This window comes from Anolis carolinensis, chromosome 1 (genome assembly GCF_035594765.1).
Source record: "Anolis carolinensis isolate JA03-04 chromosome 1, rAnoCar3.1.pri, whole genome shotgun sequence".
In the NCBI taxonomy this organism is placed as follows: Eukaryota; Metazoa; Chordata; class Lepidosauria; order Squamata; family Dactyloidae; genus Anolis; species Anolis carolinensis.
Window position 1 is genome coordinate 123206471 of NC_085841.1, and position 23113 is coordinate 123229583.

A 23113-nucleotide genomic window follows, 5' to 3' on the forward strand; every position below is an offset into this window, starting at 1 on the left:
TGGAGAGTCAGCCATGGAATTCCCAAAATCACAGGGAAATGGGGGACCTCGGTAACAAAGAAGGAAATCTCTTCCATATGTTCCCTTATCCACATCCTGGTGGGTTCCGACCACTGACTTACGGGGCCCGTCTTGAGGGGACGGCCGTCTATGGCTTGCACCACACGGGCATTCTTGAAATCATGATATTGTAATCCCAGAGAGTCGGCATACTCTCTATCGATGAAATTGTTGGTAGCTCCAGAGTCTATCATGGCGTGGATCATGACGGGTCCCCTTTTTGCCGACCATAATGTGACCACGAGAAGGAACAGGACCCCGGTTGGCGGCTCTTGGATGGATTTTTTGACCGGGTTGGCGAGCCCCTCTACACCCGGTCGTTGGCTTCCCCCGCCGGCTGTGTGCCAGTCGGCTCAGACGCCTTCGTCTCCGTGGAGGACGCCGCCGCAAGACGGGCGGCAGGCTTCCCTTTGGCTGGGCACTCTCTGGCGAAGTGGCCCCCGTTCCCGCAGTACCAGCAGAGGTTTAAGCGTTGACGACGGGCCTTCTCGGCGGCATCTAGTCTGGGACGCACATTGCCCAACTGCATCGGCACCTCCTCGCCTCCTCTGGGGTATGGGGTTGGCGGTGGGGGTCTCCACACCGGACGTGGCTGAACGCTGGCGGGAGCGGGGGGTTTTGCCCCGGCTCTACTGCCCTGGCCTCGAACCCACTGTTTCCTGTTGGCAATCATGACTTCAGCCCGTAAACATTGATCAATGAGTGCCTCGAGGGTCTGGGGAGGATCCACCTTGGAGATTTCTTCCAGCATTTCAATGTTGAGACCCTCCCGGAATTGTCCCCTGAGGGCTACATCGTTCCAGCCGGTGTTGTGGGCCAGCACTCGGAACTCGGCTATATACTGAGACATAGGTCTGTCTCCTTGGAAAAGGCGACGGAGTTTGTGACCGGCTGCCTCCAAATTGTCCTCGATTCCCCAAGTCTCCTTGAGGTGGTCCAAGAAGTGTTGCGCTGATCTTAGGTGTGGAGAGGCTTGGTCGAACAGTGCCGTCGCCCAGCTGGCCGCTGGCCCGTCTAGAAGACTGTAAACCCATGCCACTTTGATGTCTTCTTGGGGAAACTCGGCAGCACGGGCCTCCAGATAAGCTTGACATTGGCGACGGAAGACATGAACCTTAGAAGCTTCTCCAGTAAACTTGGTTGGCAACGCCATGGCCGGAAGACGAACTCCGCGTTCCTTCAAACCCCTTATTTCTCCATCCTGTGCATTGAGCTTATCACGGATTCGGTCCACCTCTTCCTTGTCGATGGTGTAGGTAATCGGCTGGCCGCTCGGCCCAGGTACGACTCCGGTAGACATTCTGGCCGAGGTTAATTGGTGCTTAGGGTGGCGGAGTCAAACTGTCACGACCCAGGCTGCAGAGCACCAATAACCATACACAGAGGCCAGAATCTATCTAATATCTTTATTGTAGGAATATATAAAGTTAATAAAAACAAGTGTAGAAAATAGTCCAGAATTAGACCTTTCAGGAAAGGTCAGAATTAGTCCAAAAAAGCAATGTCCAATAAGAAATATTAAGGTCCAAAGTTGTAATCCAATAACCGAAACACTCACTTTGCCAAGCAAAGTGAGGGGAGATGACAAGGTCCTTTAGTCCATGAAACTTGAGCGAGGCTAGGAAATAACTTGGTACTTGAAACAAGGCTTGAACGTGGAACAAGGTAACTAAGAACAAGAACAAGGTCCGTGGAATAACTTGATAAATCCGTGGAACAAGGCAAGGATTGATCCTGGGAAACAAGGCAAAGTCCGTAGATAAACAAAGGCTGGGAAGCAAGGCGAAGGCTGGATAGCAAGGCAAGGCTTGAGCAGGAGCGAGGCTTGAACCGGAGCGCGCTGTCCAGACACAACTCGCTCCGTAGGCTGACGAATTGACTCCGCGAAGTTACTACGCGGGTAAAACACCTAAATAGAGTCTAGCTTCCCGCCGAAGCAGTTCTCTGGGAATCAGAACCGAAAGCTAACTCTGAGACCAGATGTGAGACTCCCCAAAGATTCTCACGAGAAGCAGTCTTAATTGGCCACATTCTTAGCTGCAATCCTCGCACTCCTGCGCGAAGCTGAATCCAAACTTCTCTGTTGTTTACAAAACTCCCGGCGCAAGAATACGGGAGAAGTAGGCTCTGGGCTTGTTTGACATACTTCTGGGAGACAACTTTCTTGCAGGTGCAAGGTTCCCAGATCTGCCTGAGAAAGATCTGGCTGAGAGGAATCCAGTTCAGACTGGGAAGGTAAAAAACCCAAGTTTTCATCTTCATCAGGAATTACAATGTCCTGAGCAGGACTACAAGGCCCATGGGTCATCACAATCAGCATGGTGTTTAATTTCTGACAAGGTTGTTTTAATATCCACAAATTCAGATGCTAAACTTTTAATCGATGTGTTCATCTCTGTCATCAAAGTCATCAAAAAATCCAGTTTCTCATCCGAGGACATTACCTTTCCTGGGATGACGGAGTTATCTCCAGCTTGTTCCATGCTGATTTACGATGGCTCTGGACTCCGGACGCTGAAGGGCTGGAGGAGTCAGGATGAGCCTGGTTGATTTATGTCTGTCTTGCTCTGAGCACGCAGAAAGGCTTCAGAAGATTCTCCCGCTTTCTGGGTTGAGCTTTCAAAAGCCTTGTAGATAACTTTTCAGCCAGCTACATATTAGATTAGGACTTTAATTGCATTTCAGTGGAGGGAAGAGCGTGGATCTAACACCATTCGCTTCCCATGCTCCGCCCCATTGTTGATCACATAGATAAAATGCATAGCTGAACCTGTAGACCATGCCATGCCGTCACTAGCCATCCTCTCATTCAGACGACTGACTTCCACTCACAAAACCACCTGAACTGATTGACCTTCTGAATAAATTGACAACAGGTTTGGGGGCCAAAATTATGGATATTAATATCATAAATCAAATATCATTCATCAGAAAGGGGGAAATGCCAGCACGTGTCAGGGGCCAACCACTCGTGGTTACAGCCATCATAATTTTCCTGCCCAGGCATTAAAAAAGGCCAAAGGCAGAAACATGGAGGATAAGACCAAGGAGATCAGTACTTCTTTTAGATTCTCATAGGACAGAATAAACTCTCATCTTTCACCACTCTACCCAGAGAAGGTAATGGTTCCTCTTTTTTTGAGAAGAGTTTATATATGCGTGCACACGCACACACACACACACACACACACACTGATTGGCCTGTAGATAGGTCACCCCATGTTTCTGTGGTTGATTTCTTGACTAAAAATTCTAGACCTATACATGTACTATATATAGTAGTGTCCTCCTGCAATTTGTCGCTACTCTTCTTTAAACCTAAATTACAGCCACATCAGGCTAGAATTTTAAAGTGGTCACCCCCACTTCCTTGGCATTCTCTGCCTCCTACAGAACTCTAGGAAATATAGTTTAAGGTGGGGCCTTTAAAACTGTCAGCTAGTGTGGTCCTCCAAAACTACATTTCCCAAAGTTCTGCAGGAGGCAGATATGAAGAATCTGGTGGTGCCATTTTAAAATGATTGTCTGATGAAGCCCTTAGTGGCTATAATGTCTTCATATCTACAGTTAACTATGCACTAAGGATCCCATCACATGGGGAAAATTCCCCATCCTAGAACACTTCACCCATGCAGCCAGCACAGAGCCTACCAGATCTCATCCCATGATGCACATCTACTTCTGGCGGGGCTCTGTGCTGGCTGTATCAGTGAAGTGTGGTAAGAGGGGGAAATCTGAACATTGGAGAATACCCATGTTCAGATTGGAAATCATGGGGATAGCGTGGATGCACACTGGAAACATATGCTTTCTGGTGTATGATGGGCAAACGGGCCATATGGGGCGCCGGGCAACGAATTCACTCTGCTGCCCCATGATTTGCCCCACTGTCCACCGCATCAAGCACCTCAATGTGATGAGGTCCTAAGTCAAGAAGATTGCAGTAGAGACTTACCATTCCACAAGAACCCATATCCACAAATAGAAAACATGTCAAATAGAAAGCAAGGTTGGAAATTATCTCTGACATGCTATGTGTGAGCACATGAATATAGTTCAGGTCTTACTAACTTAATCCTGTTGTACAAGCAAAGTAAAAGGTTAGTGAGTGTATTTTGCATGACTGCCCACAAAAAGCTATGGCTACCACTGGTTGAGAGATTGATGCTGCTGTCAGTTGCTTGATCACATTACTCATAAGCAAAACAAAAATGGTGACCCTGATATCACAGTGCAATACAAAAAAAATCAATTTTTTTGGCTTAGGGAAATTAATAATAGTACCCATAATTACTTTATTAAAAAAAATAACACTGGCATGTATTCACAGCCCCCCAAATATAAACTGGACCAGGTAATGTCATTTGTAAAATATTCATTCCAAGCTTAGTGACTATACTCTCATTCCAATTTCTGACATCTTCTCTGTTTTTCCTTTCTTTCCTCCACCTCCACATCTTGGTGAGAAAGCAGCTATTAAAATAAATGTAAAGTGTTGTTATTGGAAATGAAGTTGTGTGGAGTGAACCGTTTTAGGGGGGGGGGGCCTTCCTGTTACTCTCCTCTACACCAACTATACAGTGCTGCAGTAGTTAGTGCATTCCACTCCCATTTAAAGAAACCATACTTAGAGCTTTTACATTGATAGTGAACCTTCCACTGTTTAGTGTTATATCTCCAATTCTTGCCAGGGTTCGGCATTACCTCTCTCTTGGGGGTTCACTTCTAGACCTTGACGAAGTTTGCTTCTGTTCCAGGCCCATAGCTTGCTGTGATGCCTCTGTGCCTTTTCTTCTGTCAGTTTGCACACCGGAGGAGAATTCCTGGGAAGTGGCGGCTGCTGTGCTTAAGGGTGTTTGGGACCGCGACCGCTCTTGAAGCCGTGCCTTCTTTTCTCTAGGCGACTCTGAACTGCCACCCGTGGCAGTGTCACTCAGCGTTCCATCCTGACTGGGGGGCTGTTGTGGACCACTTCCAAAGAACCATGCTCCAGATTTCGTCAGGATCTCTTGTTGCTTTCGACATAGGTTGCATACCCACATAACCTACAAAGAAAAATAATAGTCTAACTATTTTACAGTTGCTGAAAGGCTTAGATGAAGAACAAAATCCTCTTAGCAAGATGTGTATTGGTGCTCATGCTCATAACATGCTAGTGGGGAGTGTGCTATCCTTACTCAGGGGAGCCAAACATACTGCAAGCTGGTATGCACCAAACGTTTGTTTCATAAGTATTCCTGATAGTGTGTTGTACTAATTAACAACAAATGGAAGGCAGCAATTGCCTTAGCAACAAAGTAAATAACCACTGCCTTTTGCTAAACTGCATCAATTCTGGTGTAGATGCACCCTCATTGTAATCTGTCTATTACAATGGGGGGAAAGGCAGGGGCCATCGCTCAATTGTGGTGTAGCATAAGCTTTCCCTGGAAAAAGCACCAGGCTCAGTCTTTACTGATAATAAGGCACCAGATGATGAAAAGGGGACCATGGGGAGATGTTGCCAGATCTTTTCAGAGCCAGACCCAAACGTTACAGGTCTAGAAGATCAAACAGTCTGACATAGTATAAGGCAGACTATGGCCCCTTCTAAAGTGCCATACAATACAGTTTCATAATGCGGTTTCACTGTACTGAACTGCATTCAGTTTGCAGTGTAGTTGGGACCTATATTACCTGAACTGCTTGGATAAGAGTGGAGTGAAAACATAATAAATGTAGAAACGATACAAGTAATTTTTGGTAGCACTGACTCTGACTCTGCCCACATCAAAAAAGATTAATGAAATAGTAGGATTGTTTATTTAAAAATCATCAAACACAGTTTTAATGATGAGAATAACAAAGCAGTGTCCATGTGTGAAATGTAAGGTGAATCGGAACCATGGGTAATAGTTTTCAAGCCAGAATTTATCTCCCATTTATTAATGGATATTGAAGAACTAAGCATGTACAGTCGATGGCTTTGTTATCCTTCCAGTCAATCACATATACTGTATACCAAGTCATCATTTATGTTTATTATGCTACCATTATATGTCCCAGTGTAATGTGCCAAAATGGTAGTTTTGAATCAGTACATGGAAACATCATTGTAGGGAAATAAAATGAAAGGCCGATTTATTATAAAAGCATTTAAGAAGATCAAATACTCATTTTCCATAAATGTTTATATTCTTTCTGAAGGTCTGTATACAAGCAAGCATTCCTGAGCTATTACTACTAGGTATTTCAAAATATAAATTCCTCCCATAACACTGGATAACAGCAACATAAAGCCAGATGATGGTCCTAAGGATTATGCAGGGATCAAGGCAGCCAGTCATGCAGTGCAACAGATAATGCATAAAAAAGTTACATAGGAATCCTGTGCACATTTACTTAAATCTAAGTCTAATTGAAAACAAAAAGTGCTTGTTTTGTAATAAATGTAAACAGGTTCAAGAAGTTAGCAAAATATGGCAAATAAAAAGGTATATATACGAGTTAAGTACATATAAGCATTTTTTGATTGAGGGCTGTGCCAGGTATTAGTGCTGAATTAAGCATTTAAATTGTGTGCATAAAAATCAAATGTAGTTATCCATTGACAGAAGAAGAGGTTATTTCCCCCATATTTAGACAAAAGAAGCAAGTATTTATTATGAGGAAGTTAATTAGTTTCATTGCCAAAAATAATCATGGAATCTCATCAAACACATATACAAGCAGCAAAACAAACAGGTATGATTCAATTTTTAAAAAGCAAAAGATAAGTGTCAGTAGAATTATAAGGATAGCATCAGCAACAGGAAGCAATGAAAACCATTCCTGATTATGGTTTCCTTTCTTTCTTTTGTCTGACTGAAATGCACTGGAAGAATTAAACATTTCTGGAGTTTAGCAAAACAAACAAATGAAAACACAGAGCAGCACTATCTAAATGTTCATTTAAAATCAAACTGAAAGTCTACCAGCAAACAATTACTAGACAAATCCTGTGTCTTGCTGTGTACTGTACGTGTGTTTCAACAGACAGCTTTATCCAAGAAATAATATTATAATTACATCTGGGAAATCTAATGGCCCAGAACAAAATATTACACATATTGCCTAGCTTGGTTAAAATATTAAGAGTTTTACCACTGATTTTTGTGAAAGAGATGTAACTTCTAAGCAGACCTTTGCATAATGATATCCCAAAGTTTCCAAGTTTGCTGATGGTGAGCAATGTTTCCTGATTCTTTTCCAATCAAAATTAGAAAGCCAGAATAAATGTTCCTAGGGCCCATCTGGTAGACTGAATAAAACTCAAAAATGGTTCATAAGTCCAAGTCCAAGTCTATTTAAACAATTAACATCAAATAAGATATAATCTTTATGCAGTGCATTTGTTATATAATTTCTGGTATAATAGTGACAGATGTTATGTATAATGGAACTTATGGGGGAAAGCACATCCTTGAAAATGAAGTATTTCTACCTTTGTTTTTATGTACTTTCACAATTTTTACTGCAGATATTTGCTATACATCCAAAACAGCCAGAGTAGGCATCGGATGTAAATATACACAAACAAGTTCAAAAATCTTTGTCTGAAAGTTGCCCGCTGTTTAGAGCAATAAGCTAGAGAATTTACACACTCACACATACACACAGTAAAAAAGTATACACGAAGGAAATCTGCATTGTACTCACATGAAGGCTATACTAGCATCTCGGTTTAGGATTCTCTCCAGGGCTTAGTTAGCGCACGCTGGGTTAGCCTTGTGCTATATTCGGTTCAAAGAGGTGGGAGTGAGGGTGGGCACAGACAAAAGCCCTTCCCCAAAATGGCTGAGAAAAGCAGACAACCCTTGAAGTGATATAACAGTTTCAGTGAGAAAGCTGCTTACGGACAAATATTTTGCAGGGAAGTATGTGGAGCAAGCAATCTAGCAGCATGCAGGAATTATATCCTGATTGAAAATACTGGGCCATGGTCCAAACTAATCTAAACTAAAGCAGGTCTGTGTAATAACTTATTTTAACAATCCACAGATGTTAGGCAACCAACAAACACACTGATGAAGGATTTCAGCCCTTTAATATGACTTCTAGATCTGCATGCATTTTACCAGGAATTTGAGGAAAGACTGTAGATTTCAAAGCATGACGATTTGCAGAAATGTCTAATTCATTAAATACAGCATTAGATTGTTATAAATACATTTTAAATCCAATCTTTTCTGGAGTATGTCTCCATATAGCCTATCTATATCAATCACATACACATCTGGCCATGTGAAGTGTTTACAGGAAAATTACTATCAGTGTTTATCATGTTATGTTCATTGTTACATTGTGTAAAGCTCTTACTGTGCTTTCCCACATCACACAGCTAAGTCTGATTATGCCAGCATGGTACATCTATTCTGCTAGAAAGGAAAGAAATCAAGCACATGGGAACGTATTTTGCATGGGTTAAAGATTCCTTGTGCAGGTCCACATGGAAACTTTAAGGCAGTGGAAACATGCTTTAGGACGGTAAAAGGACTCCATGCATGCCCTCATGTGAACAATCTTGGAGTGTTTCATTCACATCCACATATAAACCTCACACTTACTGTCTCTGGCCCTTCCAACAGTGGTCCATAGCCAGCAGAGACATTATTCCTGTACTAACACAACATGAAAGCAAAACTTTAAAATACTTGCATTGATATTACAAAGCCATACTATGTGGCATTAACTTAGCATACACATTCCTGAAATTTTAAGCACTTCCTACATGAATAAGAATGGATGAAGATTATCCCTAAACTACTTCTCATTTCTACTGGTCAACAACAGGAATCCATTGTGCCAATGGGGATCATGCAGGTTCTCAGATGTATTGGATTACAACCTCCACCCTCCCTGACTAATTACACCATCTTGCCTCTGCTATCTTCCATCTCATTTCCAGAAGCATGGGGTGCCTAGAATTTCTTGTCACCCCATGCTTCTGGAAATGAGATGGGAGATAGCAGAGGTCTCCAACACTAAGATGTTTGAGTTGGTCGGGCTTTTGTGGAATTTAAGGGAATGGAATCTGTCAATGCTTTTCCTAAGGATGAAAGAGTCCTTGTTCCTGTTTTTGTGCAACAGCCCAGTATGACTTTCTCCTAACTTCAGAAACCTTGGATCAAGAACTGTGTGTGTGTCATGCAAATTAATATGAGCACTAGACAATTACATCTCAGTTTAATGAATCAAGTTAGAAATAAGTCTTCTGACAGTGTGCAGATGTGCTTTGGATTCTTCCCCCACATGAGTGAGCAAAATGAAAGCTTTCAGTTAATCACATTTTTCCTATTCATTCCAGACAGGGAAAGTCAACCACTATGATTAAAATTGGTAAGCATGATTTCCTAGTTTGACTTCACACTAGGAAATAATGGTTGGTTGATATAAAATAGACTTCTTTATTCATAACTACCCTGAAAGTACAAGTGAATGAGCTTTGTGTATTGCCAAACACCTAATGCACATATAAGCCTTCCAACCCTAAACCAGACTATCTAAACCCAAAGATTACATTACATTAAAAGCAAATGCAGATATATGATCAGTACATGTTTGGTTTTTATACCTGTTATATATCTAGATACCAGGGTCACATAAAAAATTATCAGGCAGATAGGGGTCGTAAGTGGAAAAAGTTTTAGAATCTGTGGTCTAGAAAATATGGGCATTACAAAACTTCCCAGTTCTAATTCCAGAATGCGCAAATCCATATATGAAGACACAACTCCCTTAAAGGATTCCAGCCAACATCACCAAAGCAAAAGTGAAGTTTAGCTGTATCCTTTCCATTTTAAGTAGTTCACATTTTACATACTTCTGCATTCATATATGATTTGGACAAGACAAAAGCCAGATTTATACTTTCATTTTACAGCTATTCTCACATCTGTGTGAGGCTAAAAAATATTGATAGCTGAGACTTAAAAATAAATCCTAAAATCATGTTCTGAGCCTCTGCTGATGTGCTGTGATTTGATGAAAACATTCATCTAGGGGAAAGGAACGTTTCCCATTTTTTTCTTTTTTTAAAAGGAATTTTATCTGTTAATGAGATTAAACCATCTCTCAGCTAGCTTTGAAATGCCAATCAACACAATTTCCAACAGCAGGTGATATATCCAGTGTTGGACCACGCCTTTCAGGCCAGTGGGGCTAGCTTACAATTACACACACAGTTTGAAAACAATATTTCTCTCCCCCCCCCCAAAAAAATGCAGTTTCTAGGCTATTAAAGATAATGCCTTTTTTTTTTTTTTGGAAATATGTCAAGATATGGTCACCCATGCTCAGTAACTTCAGACTGGAATAAATGAAAGGAAAATCAAAGAGGACAGATATCTAATAGTAAAAAAAGAATGGCTGAGAGTTCCTCTGGTTGTGCTCTTCTGTGATTGGGGAAACACCAAGCTTGGCAAACATTAATAGTAAGATAATGTGAATGTCTTCAATATCTTAAAGATGTGGGCACTATATGTGTGCACAGAACATCTGAATTGCTTTTCCTCAGCCTAGCACCCCAAAACTCCCTCTACTTGTTCCAATCCTAATAGGATATGCAGATCTCAGGACTGAGTCCAGAATTGCCCAAATTTTTGGATCATCTCCTAAAAGCAGATGAAGGGAACATTCTCCAGGTTTGGTGGGCTATGCTCTGGGCAAAAAGAAAAGAGTTGCATTCAAATCTCCAGTTCATCTACTAGAGCAGTTGCTTGCTACAGATTGCCTGGCTAAATTGACTTGCTGCTGCAATGTGAAAAGAGTCTCTAAGAGATTTATGTATGTAATTAGCTTCTTCCTTCTCTCCCAGTTGTAGTGATGTCAGGCTTCACCCTCTGCATTAAGCTACGGTATATGTTTAAAAAAAAAATCCCACCTCCCTTTGTAAATCAGATGCAATAATCTCCATAACCTCAAAGACATCCTCTGGTTAAGATCTCTTCTTTAATTTATTAACAGGAAAAATTCATATGACTATTAGCAACTGTGATTGATACTTAATCCATCAAACCTAATGACATGAGCAGAGCCTGTTCCTGGGACTCAGGTTTTGGACTGGAAGCCTCAGGTCCTAAAACTAATCTGACTGGCAATTAACTCCACTGGAATACAGTATGAGCACCACCTTCCCAGCTTGTCACCCCCCAACACCCCCCTCCCGGAGTGCCCCCCCCAGCCCTGGTTTGGGCACTCGGTTTCTAAAAGGTTTGCCATCACTGCTCCAGTGTGATGAAATCCTTAATAACTGAACTACATGCTCTATGAGCTAACCTAGTGCCCACAGCCAATATATAGTGAGGTGGTTGTATGAAGTAGCAATTATTAGACTGAATCAACAACAATACAGAAAATGCTTTTCTGGAATCAAACAGACTGCACCGAAACTATGGTTCCTCATACTTGGCATCCCCAAATGCCCAATGCCTAACCAACAGGTATACATTTTCAAAAGTAGGCTCCATTCAATTTTACAAGGTATACTTAGGATCACAGACTTCAATCCACAAAGATCTCCCCATCCTACTTCTCCTGGCCACCAGACTATGGAAAGGCAGCCACTTAATTCATCATTTTATGAACGAATTTCCTCTGGCTTCCAACTTGTCTGATATCAGCTTATTAAGTGCTTGTTTCCAGAGAGACAGTGTGGTCCTACTGTTTGCACATTATTATTAACTTTATTGGTGCAATTGCACTTAAGCAAAAGCAAAACACTTTTTTTAAAAAAAAGATATGTAAACTCATGATAGAAATGGATCTCACAATTGCTTCATAGAAACCACAACTATGAAGTCCATTTGTTTTCTATGTGTGACTGTGTGAGTGACTATATTAAGATCATACCTTTCACTGTGTGCCTTAATATTCTACAAGTCCAAAGGTGAAAGTGACATACTGCAATGGAATTGGAAATAAGCACAGTGTGAAAACATACTGGACAGGAGCTCAATACTGTGGTCTCCATTATACATACAGTGAACCAACTATCTTAATTCTAGGGAAACTCACAACTGTGAAACCTTGTCACACTAGTAGTAATTGCCTCTTAACCTCAAAAGAATAATGTGGGGAAAATGTTTCTAACTTCAATATGTGACCCCTTTTTGTTGATAAATTATAGTTCAACAAGACAAATCTATGTACTTTTACAGTGTTTCCTCATTTATCACTGGGATTAGGTTCCAGGACCACCCGCAATAAGTGAAAATCCACGAAGTAGGGACACTATATTTATTTTAATATTTATACATTATTTTAGTAGTTATACACTATTTTAAGTCTTTATCAACCAATCGTCTGTTGATAAATCACCTCCTGTTGCCGCTTGGGCTCCTTTTCTCTCCCTTTGGCTTCACTTTCCTTAGGCTGTAAATTGTAATTTTTTATGATTTATAATTTTTAGATTTTATTGAAAAAACACAAAACAGCGAATCTGCAAAAAGTGAACCGCGAAGTAGTGAGGGAACATTGTATTTAGAAGTGATGCTGGATCTACACTGCCATATAGCATAGTTTGAAACTGTATTATTTGGCCAATGCAGTTCCAAACTGGATGCACAAAAGTAATCTCTTCCCAATTGTCTCCACTACTTTTTAGTTTTAACATTTTAACCTTAGAATTAACTATCATGCACCATTCATCTCTCTTTATCCATAGATTCTCTATCCACAGATTCAACCAGTCCTGGCTTGAAAATATATATTTTTTAATTCCAAAAGGCAACTATTCCATTGTATATAATGGGACTTGAGCATCCATGGATTTTGGTATCCACTGGGAGGTACCAAGGGCCCACTATATTATCTATGCATATAATAGAAGTGAAACTGTGTATGTGTGTATGTGGAGAAGGTGTCCTCTTACACAGATAGCCTCCCACTTCCACAAACAGCTGTAGTTCCCACTGAGTAGGAGATATCAATGGCCTTCCACTAACATGCAGGTTATAGTGAGCACCATGAACATGTAGCCCAAACCCTGCCAGTGTCCTCCACAAACACCGTTTTGCCCCACACACAATTGAAAGATTTCGTGCGGGGACAATTTCATCCTAGATGTTCTGTTTTTTCTCCAGAATGGACATTCCAGGGTTCCTTAATTTGCATGACCCCGCCCACTGCCTCTCCCTTAACCCTTTCCTACCCTTTCCTATGGCACACAGTTAACAGAGGAATTGATCAGCACCTGAACAAGACAATTGAGGAGAATTCACCATGATTTAGAAGAGTTGTACTTCACCTACATCCAGAAAGCTGTTAACCCAACCAACAATGGATCTGGACCAAACTTGCACAGATAATGGGACTTGCAGTACCTTCACTGGTACTGTGACCCTCACCAACAATGGATTGGGACCAAACTTGGCACAGAGAAGCCCTATGACCAACTGATCATACTGCAGAGGTAGTGGTAATAGACCTTGATTTGGGGAGTTATAGTTCACCTTCCAGAGAAGGTAGGTGACCCCCACCAACAATGGACGGGGACCAAACTTGGCACAGATAAGCCTCATGACCAAATGAACATACTATAGGGGTTTGTGGGAAGTGATCTTGATTTTGGGAGTTGTAGTTTTCCCTCATCCAGAGAGCACTGAACCCAGGCAACATGGGATCTGGACCAAACTTTGCACACAGACCCAACATGGCCAGCTGTGCATACAGGCTTGGTTTGTGAAGAATTCACCCATGATTATGGGAATTGTAGTTCACCCACATTGTTATGTATTTTCTAATGGGAGAATTCATAACAAATGAAATCGAAAACTGGCTTTTTTTCTAATAAATACTGTTACTAATTCACTAAAGGATATTATCTAACAACCCAAAACAACCAATGCCTTTTTCAAATAATCCAGGCACTGCTGAATACTCAAGCTAGTCCAAAATAAATTGGTTGATTTGCACAGCTCATTGATAAGACCACTATACAACAAAATGCTTGGAAACTGTGCCAATACTTAGTGGATTTTTTTTTAAAAAAAATTATATGATCTACCTCCTGTCCCAGTTTCTATCTTGTCAATATCTAGACTAGGCATGACTTTTGAACCCAGGACAGTTTCCAATACAGCTAGGAATAAATCTCCAAGTCTGTATTCATTGCTTCAGTTCTTTTTGTATGTCTGAGTGTTCTTGCTAATGAGCAGTTGGGTGGAAATGTGACTTTTGCCATGGAAATTTTCCTCTGACCTTCTTTCTCTCATTACATTTCCATTCACCAGATCAAACACTTCTTCTGTGTTCATATTTTGATCTTGCTTACAAAAAGGTCTAACCATAAAACTTTGTCCCCACTCCATTCATGAGTATTTTTAAATGAACACTGGGAAAAGAATGCATTAGCTATCTCATTAGGAACAGTGATGTCTGCTTTATATAATTTGTAGTATTTAACTCTGGTGTACTTTTGCTTTGCATCAGTCTAAAACGCATGATGAGGTATTCTGTCTCCTAAAAACCAGATCAACAAGGTAGTTAATTCAGTGTATTTGAAAGTAAGCCAACCTCAGCTTGGTGAAATCAAAAGAAGCACAAATAGCTTATACCTAAATATTCATAACTCAGCAGTTTATGACTCTGGCAGTAAGGCGCTGTCTATTCTTGCATTGAAAAATAAAAACCTCACCCAGCAGCAAGGTTAGAGACTAATGCATTTACATTTTCTCACTCTCAAAAGTTTTACAAACACAGCAATGAAGAATATCATTCACATGCCAGTTCATACTACATTGAGCTTTACTTATTTATAAGATACTTCCTGCACAGAAAATACTGTTTTCTTCACAAAATACTGCATGGTGAATTTTGGGCAGACTAATTTCTGAACTGTGAATAGTCCTTGCAAACTGTATAGTTTGCAATGCTTTTCTTGCAGGGGGAAAAAAATTGCTAAAATTATGCTTTACTTCCTTTCAGAATGAAATTATCAAAGTACTACAACCCCAGCAATAACACTATAATGCTGACTCCTAACTTTTGAGATTAGATGAATAGGATGCTGCAGATATAGTCCTGAACCTAAGCTGTGCAATTCAAGATCAGGACTGTATTTGAGTCATCCGTTATGGAAAACCTTAGAGCCAAGAATTGTAAGCCTCATGCCACATATTTCAAAATACCTCTAACTTAGCCAGAATAAGGAAAAAATGGCCCATGCAGCCCCTGAAACACACCTTTTGGACCCCATCAATAATTTTTGTAAAAGGATTGTGATATTCCATCGAAAAACCATGCAAAACCACATAAAATTACACAAATTCAGGTACTAGAAATGTTCTGCATTTTGCCTTCCACCAAACCGACCCAATCCCCATTGATTTATCCAAAAATAGTCACTGTTAGCATAATGTCACTTCCAGTGCACCTGGCCATGGTGGCAAGGCTTGTGTATATGTATGTATACCTTCAAGTCTTTGGTTGATTTCTGGCAGCCTCATGAATTTTGTTGGATTTTCTTAGGCAAGGAAAACTCAGAAGTATTTTTTCCAGTTCCTTCCTCTGAAATATAGCCTAGAGCACCAGGTACTCATTGGTGATAATAGATTCTGATATTCATGGGGGTTTTGGAGCCAAATGTCAGTGCAATACAGCTTGAGCTGGGAAAAGTAGGATTCTTCTCTAGCCTACTGAAGCTACATGTGACTGCTTATAACAGGCATGCTAAACAGCAATTGCCTCCAGAATGCCATACTCAGCATACATGAACAGCAGAACAGAGAAAAGGGGGAAAACAGATAAGTCTGCCTTGCCAGGTACCCATAGATTTTTTTTAAAGCATTGAAAATTGACCACCAAAATTGTGAATGGAGGCTGCTGAGAAATGATCCTCTCAAGTAGTTTCTAGGAAGTTCAGAAGGTTTTTCATTTACTTGTGTAAGGCCTTTTTATTTATTTACTTGTGCAACCTGACTTAGTTGTTTCAGTCCCCTGTTAGCTTTGAATAAAAAGGTTGCTGAAATTTGGGGGGGGGGGGTTGTTGTTGGGTTTTTTTTTTGTGGTGGAACCTAACCCTATGCTTTCCATATTATTTCTGCCTCTGGTACCATTTTTTTTAAAATTAAAGATCTAACACCCAGGGGCACATCTATTTTGTTAACAGAGACATATCTGTATTTTCTTGCTTGCTTCCCAATCTTTTAGGCATGGGAGAGACAAGATTTGGAAAGACTCAAAGAATACACTCGAGGCTGCAGAAAAACAGTAGACAACACGTTGTCTAACCCTGCTCAAATACATACTCTCTGGTGTCTACATCAAGGAGGATCAGCCCAAAGATAAATGGTAGTCAAAGCAAATAATGTTGTTTTCTTCTTCAATTTCCAGTTATGTAGCACTGCCAAGCTGAGCTTGCAATGTTTATAGGATCTGTACTGCTTATAGAACTTGTTAATGTTGCCTCAGAGTATATGGTTAGCTGGATTTTATAAATAAATTTGAGAGACAGGCTATTAACAAGAAAACACATTGTAAAGCAAATTGATAAAGGGAACGCCATGGATGTAGCATATCTGGATTTCAGTAAGGCCTTCGACAAGGTCGCCCATGACCTTCTGGCAAACAAAGTAGTCACACGTGGGCTAGGCAAAACCACGATTAAGTGAATCTGTAATTGGTTAAGTGAACAAACCCAAAGGATGCTCACCAGTGCTTCCTCTTCATCCTGTAAAGAAGTGACAAGTGGAGTGCCACAGGGTTTCGTCCTGGACATGGTTCTGTCCAACATCTTTATTAATGACTTATGAAGGGTTAGAAGGCATGACACCAAATTGGAAGTGATAGCTAATACTCCAGAAGCCAGGGACAGAATTCAAAACGATCTTAACGGATTAGCAAGATGGGCCAAAATTAACAAAATGAAGTTCAACAGGGACAAATGCAAGATACTCCACTTAGGCAAAAAAAAAAATTAAATGCAAAGATACAGAATGGGGGACCATGCCTGGCTCGACAGCAGTACGTGTGAAAATGATCTTGGAGTCCTCATGGACAAAAAGTTAATCATGCGCCAACAATGTGATGCGGCAGCTAAATAAACAGGATTTTTTCCTGCATAAATAGGAGTATAGTGTCCAGGTCCAGGGAAGTCATGCTACCCCTCTATTCTGCCTTGGTCAGACCACACCTGGAATACTGTGTCCAATTTTGAGCACCGCAATTGAAGGGAGATGTTGACAAGCTGGAATGTGTCCAGAGGAGGGCAACTAAAATGATTAAGGGTCTGGAGAACAAGCCCTATGAAGAGTGACTTAAAAAGCTGGGCATGTTTAGCTTGCAGAAGAAAAGGCTGAGAGGAGACATGATAGCCATGTATAAATATGTGAGGGGAAGTCATAGGGAGGAGGGAGCAAGCTTGTTTTCTGCTGCCCTGGAGACTAGGACGTTGAACAACAGCTTCAAACTACAGGAAAGGAGATTCCACCTGAACATCAGGAAGAACTTCCTCACTGTGAGAGCTGTTCGGCAGTGGAACTCTCTCCCCCGGGCAGTGGTGGAGGCTCCTTCTTTGGAGGCTTTTAAACAGAGGCTGGATGACCATCTATTGGGGTGCTTTGAATGTGATTTTCCTGCTTCTTGGTGAAGGGTTGGACTGGATGACCCACAAGGTCTCTTCTAACACTATGATTCTATAGCAAAACCATAAAAGATATGTCTTAAACAAATAGCAGATTTTAGGAGGCCAATGTGCAATCCTGAAGTGCAATTAATTCCTGAATGACACCTCCTTTCAAACCAATGAACACATTTTCATAGGTTCCTATTTTAGTAGGCCAGAAGCAAATTCTGCTAAATGTATGGCTATTCAAAGAAAAGCAACTATAAAGAGAAAGTAACCACTTGTATTCAAAATAATTTATAATTTGTAGGGCTCACTGCTACCTTAAATTTAATGTAGGAAAACAGAATCTATAAGGAGTATGGAATTATTATAATGTCTCCTCACTTCCTTGTCCTGTACTAAAGCTACATCAATTCAAAATTTAATTTTATTTGATTGACAACAATATTTTATTTGCAGTAGAAAAATATCCTTTGTCTAAGGCAATCATTTTCCTGGTTAATAACAATTCATACAATGCAATTACCCTCAAAAAGTATATTGTTTTCTTCCTTTTGTCATAAAAAGCATATCAATAATTCTGCACTAAGTTACATGTAATACATTTTAGAAGATTACAATATACACAATTACAACAGTATGAAATGGTTCTATGCTCTACTTTTAAATTATTTTAGCTCTTACTCTTGTAGATATTGCAGACAAATGTTGCTTTCTTAGTGCAGCATTTCTGTCTCCATTCTACACACTCACAATAGAATTCTATACTTATTGCCTCAGGGCATATTGACACCAAGCAGTTTAGCTCTATGTAAATATACCCTGGAACAGCTCCAGATCTGGGGCCATTGTCCAAACAACCAATTTTGTGGTGTGCATTTCACCACCTCTGTGTGAGCTCCTGGCCAAACTCTTGATGTCAGAAGAGGTACCTGCATGATTAGAAGTCTTTCTACATTGACACTGTAATGCAACCTGAAGCCTCAGAATCACTGTGGCCACAAAATGCACATCACTAATGCATGCTGCAGCATGCATCTAAGGGTATATCACACATTTGTAAAGTCCCCGAAATGTCCAAGCTCTGCCAAAAAATGTTCTGCAGCAGATGCCAGTGTATCCCAGGTCTAGGGCAAAATCTCCTCTGCCCTGCTGAAGCGTAGTCAAGGGGCCCAAATGAGGGCTGCTGAAAAATGGCCATCTAGGCTAATTGACTCCCTGGGATGAGTAACTGATTACCCACACTCTTAAGTGTCATTTTTCTTTTTTTCCTCCCATCACAGTCCTCTGGTGCACTGATGCACATCTGTCCTGGAAATTGAAAATATGTATAGTAAATGTAACCACATGTTGTAGGGCAGGATGGGTAAAATGTGCCTCCTAATAAAGTTTTGAGGGGATGTGACTCATTCAGATTATTCAGACTTCCCTTTTTTTATCTCCCTCCCAAAAAGGGATCTGCCGCTCTGGAAAGCTTCTAATAGAGGCAGTTCACTTTTTCATATGCCCAAATGTCCCCATGATTTAAAACAAAAATTATTCACTTTTTCAAAAAAGCAAAAATGAACAAAAACAGATCTGATTCACTTTTTTTATAGTCCTCACAACCCTTACAGGACCGTAGGAGTAGAAACATAGTTGTTGTAACTTCTAAGGCAATCCTGTTTACTGCTATGTTCTATAGTTGAGTTCTTGTATTAAAAAAGAGCCTCTAAGCCAAAGAGGTTTTTTAAAAAAGCTGACCACTGAAATAATGTAGACAATTGTTTAAAAATATGGAAAACAGATCTGGTGTTTTGCACTTTATTGTTTTGGGGCAAAATCCCCTGATACTGAGCAGCTGGTATAATTATGGTTGCAATTTTGGTAAAACTTAATAAGAAGTGAATTTCACTGCCAACTAACCGTGTAACTGGATTTCAAGTTCGGTCTGTTGAGGACTCAACTCTTAGGCCTCTACGCTACCATTCTTATGACTCCTGTAAAAGTAAGCCACTAGTAAATAACAGGCAAAGACGTAGTAAATAGTGGGCAAAGACCTATTATCAAAGGGTTCCCATTCAGTATTTTTTAAAATGCTGCAAAGATCACTCCTGTTTGAATTCCCTTTCTTGATATTAAAGCTAGCTGTCTTTTATCACTGAATGAGTGAAGACATGAAGACATCACAGAAAAACATAAGAGATCTTGCAAATACTTCTGCAACTAAAAGTATACAATATAGGATGAGACCTAAATAAACAGTACATCTAGGAACCTAGAAATCATGGAATAGAAGTTAGCACACTTGTCCTGGCAGAGAAGGAAGTCATGATCTTGAGAGGGGGGGAGAGAGGGGGTTGTCTTGTGGTTTAGGTGTTATGTTAGGACTCCAAGGGGTAATCTTGAGCAAGTCACACACACACACACCCTATTGATATTGATGTTTTACTGTTGGAATAATTGTTTTATCATTTTATTGTTGTATGTTTTCAGGCTTGGTCCCCATGTAAGCCGCTCCGAGTCCCCATTGGGGAGATGGGGCGGGGTATAAAAATAAAGTTATTATTATTATTATTATTATTATTATTATTATAAGAAGAAGAAGAAGAAGAAACAGCGTCAATCTTTCTCTGAACAAATATTGCTATGAATTTTTTTTGAGAGGATCAACACAAATTGAAATAAATTTGTAGGTACATGACAACACACACACACCAATAAATAGAAAAAGCAATGCTGCCATCGCTTTTAAAAAACATCCCATGATTATGTCATAAACAATGTTCCCAGGTAATTTCTCAATGAGGCACTGAATGAGTGAAATGAAGGATCCAATACATATGCATTCTGAGCTAAGAAAATCCATATACACTTAATCCACTGTAGGCCACAAAATCTATATAATTAAAATGAAACTGAGGAAGTATGATGGCTACTATGAAAAGAATTATAATAAAGTATGGATGTGAAAGTTGGACAGTGAAGAAAATTGACAGTAAGATAATTGGTTCATTGTAAATGTGGTGGGAGAGAATTCTGTGAATACAGTGAGCTGTCAAAGAAAAAAGACCAATAAATGGGTCTAAGAGCCATTCAAATCTGGGTTTTCCCTACAACTCTAAAGGACTAAATTAAGGTTCTTGTATTTAAAACATATCATGAGACAGCATGACTCATTAGCAAAGGCACTAATGTTTGAGAAAATTGAAGACAGTAGGAAAGTGAAAGACCAAATTACAATTGCATTGATTCAATAAGGGAAACAATGTTTCTAGGGGCCCAGCCAGACAGGCCTTAAAACTTAAACCTGTCTCAATTTTACTGGAAACATCCAAATGACAGCTCCGGTAAACTAGAATTAATTTGGGTTTCCCTGCTTTGTTCTGAATTAATTAAACACTTTGTAATCTTAGGAAAGATCTTGGTCTTACCAGGTGTGGACCCAGTGTAGACTGGGCCAAGGGACCACCTCATGTGATCCCCGTAACAACCCACACAGCCATCTCAGTTTTTCAGACTCCAGGAGCCCAAAAAACTGAGAGAGAACCCACCCCCTCCCCCCAAAGCCCAAAATAACTTTTAAAATGTTTTTAAACATATCTGGCCATCATTATGGTCCTCCTTGTACCCTCCTGGCAAATCATTTCCTCACTCCTAGGAGGGCCATAAAGGCAGCTGGGTAAGTTTTCAAACATTTTAAGGGGGGCTTTGGGATGGCTGCATGCCATCCCAATTGGTATCAGGATGGCATGGAGCCACTCCCCCCCTCCCGCCTGGAAAGCTAATTTTTGGGGGTGAGAGTGGGAACAGAAATGCACACCAAAGCGAGTTTTAAAACCCGCTTTGGTGTGCATTTCTCCAATGTCTGGAAGCACTCTAAGGCCCAATCTACACTGGCTATGTAATGCAGTTCCAAAATGTCTTAAAACTACGATTACTACAAAAGGCACACTGCCAATGAAAAAGGCCCAAATACCACCCTTTCTTGCTTCCCGTCACTGCCAGCTCAGTGGCAAGAGGGAGACTTACTTCATGGCAGACATTCTCATTACTATGCTAGAGCTCATGGTACACGTGTTCTTTGGGTCCATTCAAATATGGTCTCTGCTCAATCCCCTTTGCAAGTTTTAATCCTTTGACATGTCTCCTAGGAAAACAGCAATGCACTTCCATAATACATCTGTGTATTTTGGAGGTAAGAGCTCCAGTCGGCCACTGGGAAGATCCCAAATGAATACACACACACACACACACACACTACTTCACAGGGGTATTTGAACAGTTTCTTTAAAAATTATCACACAAATGTTAAGGTTGCATATTGACATACTATCTCTCTGAGCTTTTGAAGAAGAAAGATGGGACAAATGAGCCTTTCAATAACGGCGGTTCCCTTTCCCATCTCCTAAGTCATACTGGCACAGTCACATCAGGTTTCCCAGTCCTGGATCAGGGCTAGTACAATGGAAGTGTGTTGAGCATCAACATAAAGGAAATCAAACAAACAAAAGTGGGCCACAGGCATCAACATTAAACTGCAGAAAATTGAATTTCAGCTGATGTTGCCTTCCATTAAAAGAATCACTCTATGTTATTTAATATGTTATAACTCATGTAGAGATGTAAACAATTACATTTGGAAGTCATTGTATGAATAATCCACATACAATTGGGGCTGACCTTTGGCCTATTGAGTCCCTTTACAGACATTGTAGCCACATGGAAGTGTTTCTCTGTGATCTCCACATGTTTACTGTCACATGTGAGGCAACCACAAATTCTTGGTTTTACCGTTTGATTGTTTTACTAAGCATTTAAGAGATATGTGTACCTTCTGTATTTGAGAACCATCACATTACAGCACTTTATGTTCAGAATTCTATTTGCTACAAAAAATGCAATTAAAATTATTTTTGTTCATTGGTTTGCTTGTTTTACTGGCAAGAAGATTGCGAGAGTTGTGGACACTGCATGGATGTGTTAGACAATAACAAACAGTACTGCAAAGGGACAAAGGGTCCCCCCTCCCCAACTTTCACCTTTATTTCTCCTACCTTCTGGGGTGTCCATGGTCTTTTTCATAATTCTCTCCCACCTCTTGTTCCAGATGCAAAGGTCTGAGGCTAAGTTGGTTAAGTCTGTGCTATTTGTGCTAGCAAGCTCGGACACAAGGGCAACTCAGTAAATCTGGGATGGAAGATTTGAGGAAGGGGGAGAGAAAATATCAGTGCTCTACAATAAATTTGAGTGGATATCTCAGAGATCAAAAAAGAAAGCTGGAGAGAAGCAATGTACTTTGGGGAAAAGAGAGGGATGCAGGGAATTTGGGTTAGTTAAATTTCTTGGGGAGGGCTAGGAAAGGGATAGAGCAAGTGTGAGTTTAACATGAAAAAGTTGGACATTAAGAAAAGGAGAGATCAGGACAGGGAAATGCTGTGATGTGTTTGTGCCAGCATAGGAATATCAAAAATATTTTATGATGTATCA

At 40.5% G+C, this 23113-nt stretch overlaps 1 protein-coding gene across 47 annotated transcripts in view; it reads right to left on the minus strand.

Annotated features, from left to right (window-relative positions):
• The window catches only part of rims1 (regulating synaptic membrane exocytosis 1), a 333818-nt gene that overhangs the window by 173330 nt on the left and 137375 nt on the right, over window positions 1–23113 (minus strand). For 45 of the 47 annotated variants that reach the window (XM_062981928.1, XM_062981722.1, XM_062981731.1 and 42 more), the window contains one exon: window positions 4765–5105. In XM_062981928.1, the coding sequence (XP_062837998.1) occupies window positions 4765–5105 (341 nt within the window). Of the gene's footprint in view, window positions 1–4764; window positions 5106–8645; window positions 8720–22680; window positions 22814–23113 lie in introns of those variants that run through there. The other 2 variants (XM_016996638.2, XM_062981867.1) reach the window with 2 other exon arrangements.